This window comes from Cryptomeria japonica, chromosome 11, assembly GCF_030272615.1.
Source record: "Cryptomeria japonica chromosome 11, Sugi_1.0, whole genome shotgun sequence".
Lineage (NCBI taxonomy): Eukaryota > Viridiplantae > Streptophyta > Pinopsida > Cupressales > Cupressaceae > Cryptomeria > Cryptomeria japonica.
The window spans coordinates 718,822,225-718,834,124 of record NC_081415.1 but is presented as its reverse complement, the minus strand read 5'-3'; the positions used below and the strand labels follow the sequence as shown (position 1 = coordinate 718,834,124).

Sequence of the window (11,900 nt, the reverse complement as noted above, 5' to 3'; positions counted from 1 at the left end):
CAAAGATATATAACAAAAAATATATTAAAAAAATATAATACAAATTTTTACCTTTTTTACCCCAAAAAAATCCAAATAAATATATTAATTATCTATTCATAATTTATTTACAACCATTACACATTACTCTTCTATAATTTTTTTCTTTCTTTTAACTCATTCATTTTTATATAAGCAATATTTTAAATTTATCGAGATTCAACCCTGTGTCACGGTCAATTCATACAAAATACAAGGCACTTAAATTTGAACTCTGTGGTCTTCCAATACTGAGCGGACTGAAACCCATCGGCAAATATATTTAATTATTAACTAAGATTCGTGCATCTATTATTTTCAATTTAATTAACCTTTAAATATCTTATCCTTAGCATTAAGAGACTGCAGATTATCACTCGCATCGAGCAGGGATTTGTGCTTCATGACACATGCAATGAGACACCTAAACATTATTCGCAGTTCGCCATCTTTACATCCATTCCCTTCAATTTATCACTCACATCATTTAATCACTAACAGTTTCTCAATATTTCTAAATCCACAAACAACTTTAGCTCTTAACAAGAGATTTTCAAAAAAATCTTCCACATTTCAAATTTGTGATACGTTTAAACAGCGGCAATGGACCAGATTAAACAACGGTATCCTTAGTGCAAGGCAGAAGGCTTCTTTTTCTGTAAAAGCAGAGGCAGAAAATGTAGGCGCAAAATCCCCCGAGGTAAGCTTTTAATTTAAATTAAACTAAAGTTTAGGCAACAAATCGACACATGTTTCATTTGATGCCCTAGCACAACATTTGGGATTTAAGTCGAGTCCTCAGATAATTTTAGTCGCTAATATTTGCCCTAATTATTTTTAATTTTTTTCCCCAAAAATACTTGCAGTTCGCATTTTTTCTTCTCCCAATCTGAAGACAAAGATTTGCCTCATTTATATAGAGTTAATTTCTGAGTAAGAAAGATGAATTACGTTCCCAACCCATGCCAATTTTGTTTAAGTTACAGTCAAAGTAGTCACAGTACAGAAAGCCTAGACAAATATTTTTTTAATTTTTAATTGCCGTCTGTGGGAGATATGCACCCGATCATATGTTACAGAATTTCTGTTCTTTGAACTAGGGAGGAAGACATAATCTCGTGATATACATTACAATCATACAAGTTAAGTAGTTCCTCTATTTTTGTTCACAAACCGGGGGCAGGAGAACACCTCACTCTTACTGGGCTGCGTGTTACTGCTGTACGCCAGGCACAAATCCTAAACTAGTCACCATTATTAGCATAATCGGTAATTATAACTTGGTAATTTTTGCAGCCAAGTAAACTACCCATTAACTTGCTTAGCTGAGTTTTGTCGAGTCGCGAGTTTTCGAACTATGCACGAATTATCAAACCAAGACAATCTTACAAAGTCTAATTAATTTAGGTCAGTGTTACTGCAACGCCTCAGGCATGAACGCCACAATAGTTATCATTTTTATCATAATTGGCAATCATAACCTAGTCGAAGAAAACTTAAACCAAGACTGTCTTACAAGGCTTAGTGAATTTGTTCCGAGTAAACACACTTATTCATTGGTCGTTAGAGTTGGCTTTGGCCTAAAGATGCTAGAAGTCCTCTTATTTCGTGAAAATGTTAATGAAACCCAGGAATATTTGTAGATTAACTCTGATTAAAAATTTCGATAGCAATACAAATTGTCAAGGTTTCTAGGTTTTTAAAATAATAGGTTTCCTTAAGTTTGTAGGTCCCAAGTTATGGAAGTTTGGCCTAAAGTTTCTTTGAAAGTGCGTAAGTCTAATTTGTGTTTTCCTCTTTTATCTGGTAAGGTAAGCGTGGACGTTGACAGTTCGGCTTCAATTGTTGATGGGCTAATTGATTTCTTGAACGAGTCTTGGACACAATTTCATGCCACAGGTATGATGACTACTTGGTGGCAAGTTACAAATGCTAGTACAGAAATGTTTTGCTAAAATTTAAATATTTTTTAATCCATTTCTTTACGTCTTCTTGTGAATAGCATTATTTTCTTGTATATTTCGTGTGCCTACAAAATGTTTTGGTGAGATCACTAAAATTTCATGTAATATGTTAACAGCGAATTTTTACATGTGTCGGTTTCACTTGGTATGTCTAAACAATTGAGCTAAGTTGGAAAACTCGGACTCGCTGCAGACTTGGCAGCCCAAAAATTGGACTCGGACTTGGATTCGGCAAAAAAGAAAACCATAGTTTTACAAAAAATAAAAAATAAGTTAATGCATTTAGAGAACATAAGAGCCATAATCGAAACATTACACATTCCATATGATCTCCAAACACTCAATATTTGAAATTTCATCATTCATACTCATAGTTTCAAACTTTAAAATGTATAACAGCAGGATAAGTTTATAAATGTTTATATTGAGCAAAAAAAAGTTATAAATGTTTACAAAATTACATATAATGATATGTCCAAATGTGAAAAACAACAAACTACAGACCTGTTTTAAGCAATAACAAATGTCAGGAGTGAGGAAAAGTGAAAAAAAAATCTAGTTTTATCCTTGACTGGGGGGCATTCTCAGCTGGCTTCAAGATTCCTTCATTAAGACTCACAAGTCCCTATGCCAGACTCATGCAGGTCCTTAGCACAGACTCGGGAGTCTTTGGCTCGGACTCTCCTAAACTCGGCTCGCGAGTCCATGGCGAGTTGACTTGGCCCGCCAATGGACTCGTGAGTCTTGGTGTGTCTAAGGCAAGTCCGCCGAGTCCTCAAACTATGCGATTGAGTTCTTGGTTTGTGCTGGATCCATGCTTTGGCATTGTCTAGTCTTTGTTCAAGAGTAATGTGATCATCATAATTTTCTTGAAAATATTAGATGTCAACTACTGTGATTTGAAATTTGGCAACAATGATTCACAATAGATACCATGATTTGAAAAAAAAAAAAAGGCTACTTTGGGATGTTTTGCTTGGTTGAAAACTAGAAATGCTGACCTTGCAAGTTATCTAGATGTTGAAGGACATTTGACATATAGCCCATTAACCTGGCAAGATTTCTGGATATGACTATATAATTTTTCTTTTATCATCAATGTTTCAGATCATCCTCCATGATCCATCCTCAAGATGAGATAGCTAGAGAAGAGAGAAATCTTGCCAAACTGGTATTATGGACTGTGGAAATTTCATGTTTTTAATATAGCCCATTGGCATGAAAGGAGTTTCAAGTAGGACCAATGCAGATGTTGTGACTATTACCAAGCTAGTTTCAGATCATATTGATGATTTTTATTGATAAATTAATTATCATGGAATATATAAAAATTCCTTTAAATCAAATTGTATGTTGAACTGTTTCATGTAAGTGGGGATCTATAGGGCTTTTAAGATCATGAATCTGGTGTTGTGGAGAAAATTATAGTTCATGAAATTATGGTATTGCTACATTCATTAATGATTGCATGGAGTAATACATCATTGGCTCAAGCCAATATGATATTCTTATAATTAATATTAATTAATAATAAATATGTTTCTGAATAAAGCAAGTTACCAGCCATTGAAATACTCCAGGGCAATTGGAGTTTCAGTTTCTAGAATCCCATGCTATCATGACAGTTATATTTTTTGAACAGGAGTGAAAAGATGCCAAAATTGTAAAATATTCAGCAGTAACGTCCATTTGGATTTATATAATTTTCATTTTATAAACAATAATTCAAAATCATAAAGTGATTTCAAGGGTGCTTATGTTTATTTAACTCCCTGTTCACTTAACTTACTTCGTGGGTAGGGGTTTAAACTCAATCAAGTTAAATAGCCTTCGCTTCCCACCTTAAAATGGGTTTTCTGCACACTTCTAAATTTTAAGCAAGAAGACAGAAAACATGGCATTTCTAATGTGCTCATATACGACAAGTGGCACATTTTAGTTTGATATGGGGGAGAAACAGATAAAAAAATGGTGAGTTTACATGGCAATAGGGGTAATATGCTTTGAGAAATCTTCAAGAGCTAGAATGAGCACTTATAAAAGGAGCATTTGGATGATGAGAGAAAGTTATTATGGAGGGAGAAAATTTCTGAGGCCTCAGGCAAGTGATTGCTGTTGAAAATTCCAGGAGAATTGACAATTGAAGCATCAAGATTGCAATTGCCAAATGAAAAATTGGCAATAGTATTGCTGTTGCTATACTTGTTGTAGATGACTGTGAAGAGCTTATCATAACAATGGATTCTCCTAAAGAAGACAAGGCATCCAAGGATTATCTTGAAAGATTTCCGTTCCATCTGTGTTGATCTAAAATCTTTGGAGATAACTTGAAAAATGTTTTGGGAAAGGGTGAAAGGTGATGTTTAAATTGAAAACATTTGTCATCTTGATGGACATGTGGAGTATGAACTTTGGACAAATAACTCTTGAGTGTGGAGTTAAACATGATGATCATACGTGTAATAGATGGTTATATTGTTTGCATTTTTTATTATGCCATTCAAAAAAGATCAGGTAGAACACGCATCATGAATGGTTGGATTTTTGACAAGGAGAGAGGGGCCAATTATTGGGCACAAACTGACTTTTTCTTGATATCTTATAAAAGGGTAGATTTGATGAAGCATCTTGTTTAGTTTCAGATGATAGAGACATCTAATGAACAAGTGAGAGATCTTCATGGGACAAATACTTCAAACAATGCAATGTCACCTATTTAGTTATATTTTAAATTATCTTAAATTTTCCCAAATCTGAAACAGGTAATTAAGTTTTAAGGGAGTACCTTTGTATACTGTTTTCCTGCAACACAGAATTAGAGAATATATATGAAGTAATACTTATAAACTGAAACATATGCTAAAGAATTAAGATGAGTGATATAAATTTTTAATGTATTAATTACCATTAGTATTATATTCATTAGATAAAATCAGATTGTAGGTTAGTTGCCATTCTTTACTATCCAATCCTTAGTGCACTAGGGTACGCCAGCTGGATAGGGTGTCCAAGAGACCCTCCACCCTAGGCCCAAGAGCAGATGCTACATCCCCCTTGGCTCCATGTGGCAGGTGTTAAGAATCCGTCATGAAGTGGCGTACCCAGTGAGGTGTCCTATCGCCGTTCCCCCTCATCACAACCACCTCCCCTCTTAAGCCCAAGAGCAGATGCTTCATCCCTCTTGGCTCCATGTGGCAGGGATTAGGCATCCATCATGGAGTGGCGTACCTAAGAGAGGGTCCCATATTAAGCAGTAATATGCAGTTGATATGATTAATCATTTAAACAATCTCATATGGATTATAAGTTCCATTGTAGAGTTATATCAGTTTACTGTTAGTATCATCATATTTATTACAACCTTAATTATCAATGTTAGCTTAGATTACTGTGTTATATCAGATTCTGTAATGATCTTTAGATTACACTTATTATCAGCTTTATAATAAACTAGATTCATTCCATTATATTATATTATCATATTTTAATGTTGACAGCGTTATAGAGTTCATCTTCATCACACTCGTATTCCTCATTATGACATTATATTTGATTATGTTCATTAACTGATTTCAGTATTAAATTATATTTACTGATCATTCATCAGATGATCGATTGCATTATTGAACCATATTTATTGTGAATTATCATTCACCAGATGATTGTTTGCATTATCAGATTGTAGTAATTGTGTCATTGTGCTCATATATTTGCAGGTAAAACTAGGGTAATGCAGAGTCTGTACCTTGCTGAGTGTCCTGTGTGCAGGTCTGATGGAGCAGCTTCCTTGTCGATCCTTTTTCCTTTTTTCCTTCCTATCTTGCTGGCAGTCTGAATTGTCTTCCTCTATCTTTTATATATGAAATTAAGTATGACACCAAGAACAAAGATGCTACTGCCTGTAACTTAATAACCCTTCTGATCTGATCCAATCCATGGTCATGTTGCTGGATGCTTTGATTCCTTTTATTTATATCCCTCAATGTGAGGGAGAGGTCACACCTCTTCATCATGCATGCCCTTTGGCAAGAGACACACCCTTTCACCATTAGCACCTTTTGAAAGAGTGCAACTCTTCATTATTTCTGCCCTTTGAAATGGACATAACCTTTCATAATCAGGTCTGCACTTCTTATTTAAATCAGATTAGCACTTCTCATTTCCAAATTATCCCCCACTCAAATAAGGTTCTCTTCTCCCTTTTATATCTTATTGTTGAGGGAGTCACAACTTTTCCTTCCATGTCTTTTGACCATTCATTAACTTAATTAAATTTTAATTAATTATATTTAATTATATTCTTTTATATTTTAATTTAATTTTTAATATTTAAAATTTATTATTATTATTTATTACTAAGTTCTATTTTAAAGTGGGGACATTACAAACAAATTAGACATTTTATATTTGAAATAATTCATGTAATGGGTTTAATGTATTGGATGCTAGTCTTTTATAAATTAAATCAATATTTGATGTCTTAGGATTGATGAGTTCTTGTTGAAAGAATCACGTGACTAGCTCTACTACTTTAAATGACCATAGGAGTTGTACTCATAGTGTATAATGATGCATGTACAAGAGACACATTGTGTACCTAATGCATTATTTGTAGCTGCTTGTATATGTTGGATCTAGCCAAAACCAAGATGATGGATAAACCCAAAATTTTTGAAGATTTGTTGGTGTTGGAAATAAGCCACACCCGGACCGACGATGGACTGCTCCAAGAGGGGCCAGTAGCTCAGTGGTAGAGCACTCCAGCAGCGTATGGAAGGTCCTAGGTTCGAGTCCTAGCTGGTCCATGTCTCAACATGGTATCAGAGCCAGGTCCAGGCTAGGAGGCCCAAGCACAAGAGAGGTGTGGCTTAAGGGGGGGTGTTGGTGTTGGAAATAAGCCACACCCGGACCGACGATGGACTGGTCCAAGAGGGGCCAGTAGCTCAGTGGTAGAGCACTCCAACAGCGTATGGAAGGTCCTAGGTTCGAGTCCTAGCTGGTCCATGTCTCAACAAGATTGACTGTAAAAGGCAAACATGCTAATTCCAACATATATTGATATGATAACCATTTATTTCAACCAAATTGTTTATATCAATGGTGTAAGAAGGATTGAATATTAGGGTTATTATCAATGATAATAGATCTCTTTGTAGATTGCACCATGATTGCCAAGGTTTCGCCCTATTATCAAGGAGCTATAGCTATTTGTAAAGGCCAACTATTGTGATTGAAGGGTTTCAATGTTAATGTGGGATTCAGCAAAAGCACATACCTTTATTCATGCCATTGTAGATAAATTTTTAGGTTCAATTATTGCTTCTTACTCCAACAATCTTCAATACTAATGCTTATGAATTTTGTGTTGGATGTGAATGTGGGATCCTACAAAAGAACACATCTTTATTCATGCCATCATTGATAAATCTTTATATTCATCTAGGGAGATTGAATGTCTTCTTAGTGCAAGGATCTTCAATAGTAATGCTTATGAATGTTGTGTTGGATGTGAATGTGGGATTTTGCAAAAGCACTTGTTTTTATTTATGTCATCATAGATAAAGTTTTAAATTCAATTACAAAGAGATTTAGAGTGAATGGATTCTTACTTCTTGGATCTTCAATTCTAATGTTTGGATTGCTCCACTCCAATGTGCTTGATTAGATGTTTACCTTGGTAGTGATGAATGGATGCATCTTGGTTATTGAAATTGAGAAATGGAATGTCTTTTGGGAATTTGGTGCTATGAAAATTGTAGGATTAGATATTTCTTATAATGAAATTAAGAAGTTCTAGGATGAGATTGCAAAAATCGACCTTTAATATATATTATTGGAGTGTCCCTGTGCGTGGCTCTTTCCTCTTTTCCCGTGCATGGCTCTTTCCTCTGTTCTTGCTCGCACCTGTCTGGTTCGTGTTCGTTTTTAGGCTGTAAAACACCCCATGCGAATTGCATTTTCGTCCGTTGCTCGTGGTTGCACGAAGTCCTTTCTGTTCGCGATTTCTGTTTTTGATATCTGCAAAGTTGCGATTCTCTGCGACTTTCAGCTTTGTGATCTGTGCTTGCAATGGCGACAGTTCTACCTGCAATTTTTTATTTTCGTGGCGCGACTCTGTGTTTTCTTTGTCCACCGTGTTTGTATCTTAGCGCTTTTTTGCAAAATTGCAATTATCAGATTGTCTTTCAGCAATGCGTTTGTATACTCGCGCGGATTTTCTCCAAAATCGAGGGTTTTTTGTTTGTGCCATTTCAACTTGCGATTTTTGGTTTCCATGAAGGCTCTCTGATGGTTTTTTTTTGTTTTTGAGTTTTGCCGACTAGGGTTTTGTTTAAAATCCTTTGTTTTTATTCATCATTATTATTTCTCTGCAGAATCCTTCTGGATTTTTTATCAACTTTTCTGTGTATCTCTCAGAATTTTTTGGGTCATCCGCAATTCATACATTAGGATCTGTGCCATATTTTTTTTCTTGTTTAGCCTTGAAATCTATGTTAGTTTTTTGTCTCAATTTTATACATGCGTCTTGTTTCCGCGATTTCAGGCATTAACAATCTCGTCTCGATATTTGTGTCGTCGTTTGGTCAACCAACTTTGACCTCAGTTTTTCCCGATGGCATCTTTGACAAATATTCTGCTCGAGGGGAGTTGGGGAGTTGGAAATTCAACGACAAAAATTATAATACTGGAAACAACGAATGCTCACAATTTGAGTATCGCGTTATTGATCAATTGGTTCTTGGAAAGGTCTCCTGTCCCACTACAGCCGGTCCTGATCAGACCAAGTTTGATGAAGAAAATCGTGAAGCTGTCATGCTCATCAAGCTCTTAGTGACCAACGATCAGCTTCCTCAGATACCTTCCGGCAAAACAGTTGCCGAGATATGGGAGCATCTCAAGACGCTGCATGAGACGTCTGATAAGAGCAGAGCCTTCTTTCTGAAAAATATGCTTTTCTCTATTGTCATGGATGAGAGAAAATCCCTTCAGGATCATTTCAATTGGATCGAGGACATCCGTGACTAGTTAGAAGCCATTGGGTGGAATATGGAGGACATGGTCGTTATTACCTTGAAAAGTTTGCTAAAGTCCTACAAGCATTTTGTTGAAACACTCAACATCACCTCAACCGGTGTTGATCTGAAGTTCGCTTATCTCTGCACTAAACTTCTACAGCAGGATCGGTGGAAGCAACAGTTCATTAACGATCCAATCATCTGTCTGTAGAGAGTGGGATCTACCAATGGGGAACTGCCCTACGGAGATATATTGTAGTTATGCTATTCAAGTTAGGATAGCATGTTCTGACAGTATTGTGCTTAATCAAGGAAAATACACCTTAGACATATTGAAGAGATTTGGTATGATGAACTGCAGACCCATGTCTTCTCCTATGGAAACTAATCTTCACAAACTGAAGGAGGCAGCAGTAGATTCCCCATTGGTAGATCCCACTCTCTACAGACAGATGATTGGATCGTTAATGAACTTGGTCAATACTAGACCTGATATCTGTTATCCAGTAAATGCCTTGAGCCAGTTCATGTTTGAACCTAAGGAGCCAGTAATATTCCTTTATTGAGAGGGTTTCTGTTGAGAAGAATGAGAAGACTATGATTTGCCTTTATCCTTATGAAAGGGTTGGCTGCAAATGCTTGTTCTATAGAGGATGAGCTAGTACTGTTGCCGAACTGTTGCTTCCACTGATCCTGCTGCAGAAGTTTAGTGCAGAGATAAGCGAACTTCAGATCAACACTGGTTGAGGTGATGTTGAGTGTTTCAACAAAATGCTTGTAGGACTTTAGCAAACTTTTCAAGGTAATAACGACCATGTCCTCCATATTCCACCCAATGGCTTCTAACTGGTCACGGATGTCCTTGATCCAATTGAGATGATCCTGAAGGGATTTTCTCTCATCCATGACAATAGAGAAGAGCATATTTTTCAGAAAGAAGGCTTTGCTCTTATCAGATGTCTCATGCAGCGTCTTGAGATGCTCCCATATCTCGGCAACTTTTTTGCCGGAAGGTATCTGAGGAAGCTGATTGTTGGTCACTAAGAGCTCGATGAGCATTACAACTTCACAATTTTCTTCATTAAACTTGGTCGGATCAGGACCGGCTGTAGTGGGACGGGAGACCTTTCCAAGAACCAATTGATCAATAACGTGATACTCAAATTGTGAGCATCCGTTGTTTCCAGGTATTATAATTTTTGTCGTTGAGTTTCTGACTCCCCTCGAGTAGAATATTCGTCAGAGATGCCATCGGGTAAAACTGAGGTCAAAGTTGGTTGACCAAATGACGACACAAATATCGAGACGAGATTGTTAATGCGTGAAATCGCGGAAACGCGACGCGTGTATAAAACTGAGACAAAAAACGGATCCCAATGTACGAACTGCAGATGACCCAAAAAAGGTCATTACCTTGGTGGATAGTGGAGCTTCCCACAATTTCATAAGTGAATCTTTGGTGGCAAAAAGGAAACTAGCAACTAAAGAATTTAAGGGTTTTTCTGCAGCAATAGTAACAGGGGCTTTGGTAAAATGTACAAGAAAGGTTCCCCAATTAGAAGTGCTAGTAGGGACATACCCTATTAAAGCAAACCTTTATGTGGTTCCATTAGACTCTGACTTAATATTGGGCACCTCATGGATCTACTCATTGGGATGGTTCTTGTTTGATCTACGAAATCTCACAATCTGCTTCCTACACAAAGGGGAGGAAGTAATACTAAAGGGGTTACCCAATGGATCTCCAAAGATGGTCTCTTGTAAAAAAATAGAAAAAATTTTCAGGAAAGATCGAGGAGAATGGGTAGCATAATGTCTAATCCCTGATCAAACCACACCTCAAGGGAAAACAATGTATATAGAAGTAGAACCCATCCTAAGAAAGCACAAAAAGGTTTTTGATGACATACCTCCCGTATTATTACCAAAAAGGGGATTTGAACATATTATAGAATTGGAAAAAGGAGCCCAACTAGTAAGCACCACACCATACCGGCACCCACAAAAGTTTAAGGAGGAGATAGAGAAAACTATAAATGAATTACTAGAAATGGGTCACTTTCAGCCCAGTTCTAGCCCCTTTGCATCATCATTGGTACTAGTTAAGAAAAAGGATGGAACCATGAGGATGTGTATTAACTATAGGGCCTTGAACAAGAAAACCATAAAGAATTGATACCCTATTCCTAGAGTGGATGAACTCATAGATGAACTTCATTGAGCCAAATAATTTTTAAAAATCGACTTAAGGTCAGGGTATCACCAAATCAGGATGAGAATGGAAGACATTCCCAAAACAGCATTTAGGTGCCACTATGGACACTTTGAATTTCTCGTCCTACCCTTCGGCTTAACCAATGCTCCAACAACATTTCAATCTTGCATGAATCATACCTTCAGGAAGCAACTCAGAAATTTTTTGCTAATATTCTTTGATGATATCCTCATATATAGCAGGACCTGGGAGGATCACCTTAAACACATTGATGATGTATTGGGATTTCTTGAGCAAGAGTCACTCTATGCTAAAGCATCAAAATGTGAATTTGGATTAAAGGAGATCTTGTACTTAGGCCACAAAATTAGTGAGCACGGGATAAGTGTGGATGAAGACAAAATCAAGTCTATCAAGGAGTGGCCTAAACCTAAAACATTGACCTAGCTCAGAGGATTTTTTGGACTTTGTAGTTATTATAGACGATTTGTAAAGGGATTCTCAATAGCAGCACCCCTTACAGACTTAACCAAAAAGGGAGTATTTGGATGGAATGAGCGAGCCCAACAAGCTTTTGAAGACCTCAAAAAAGCCATGAGTTCATGCCCAGTTTTGTCTGTCCCTGATTTCTCTCTACCATTTGAATTACAATGTGATGCATCAGGTGAAGGCATCAGTGCAGTACTA

General features: G+C 36.7%; 1 protein-coding gene across 8 annotated transcripts in view; it reads left to right on the top strand.

Moving 5' to 3' along the window:
* Window positions 1-300: 300 nt before the first annotated feature.
* Window positions 301-11,900, top strand: part of LOC131061292 (probable aspartyl aminopeptidase) — a 159,599-nt gene continuing 147,999 nt past the window's right edge. For 2 of the 8 annotated variants that reach the window (XR_009359310.1, XM_057994901.2), the window contains exons 1-2: window positions 309-718; window positions 1,830-1,917. Coding sequence is in view for 7 of the 8 variants with exons in the window: in XM_057994901.2 (XP_057850884.1) it covers window positions 422-718; window positions 1,830-1,917 (385 nt within the window). In the remaining variant the exon portion in view is untranslated. Of the gene's footprint in view, window positions 719-1,829; window positions 1,918-11,900 lie in introns of all 8 variants that reach the window. The other 6 variants (XM_057994899.2, XM_057994900.2, XM_057994896.2 and 3 more) reach the window with 5 other exon arrangements.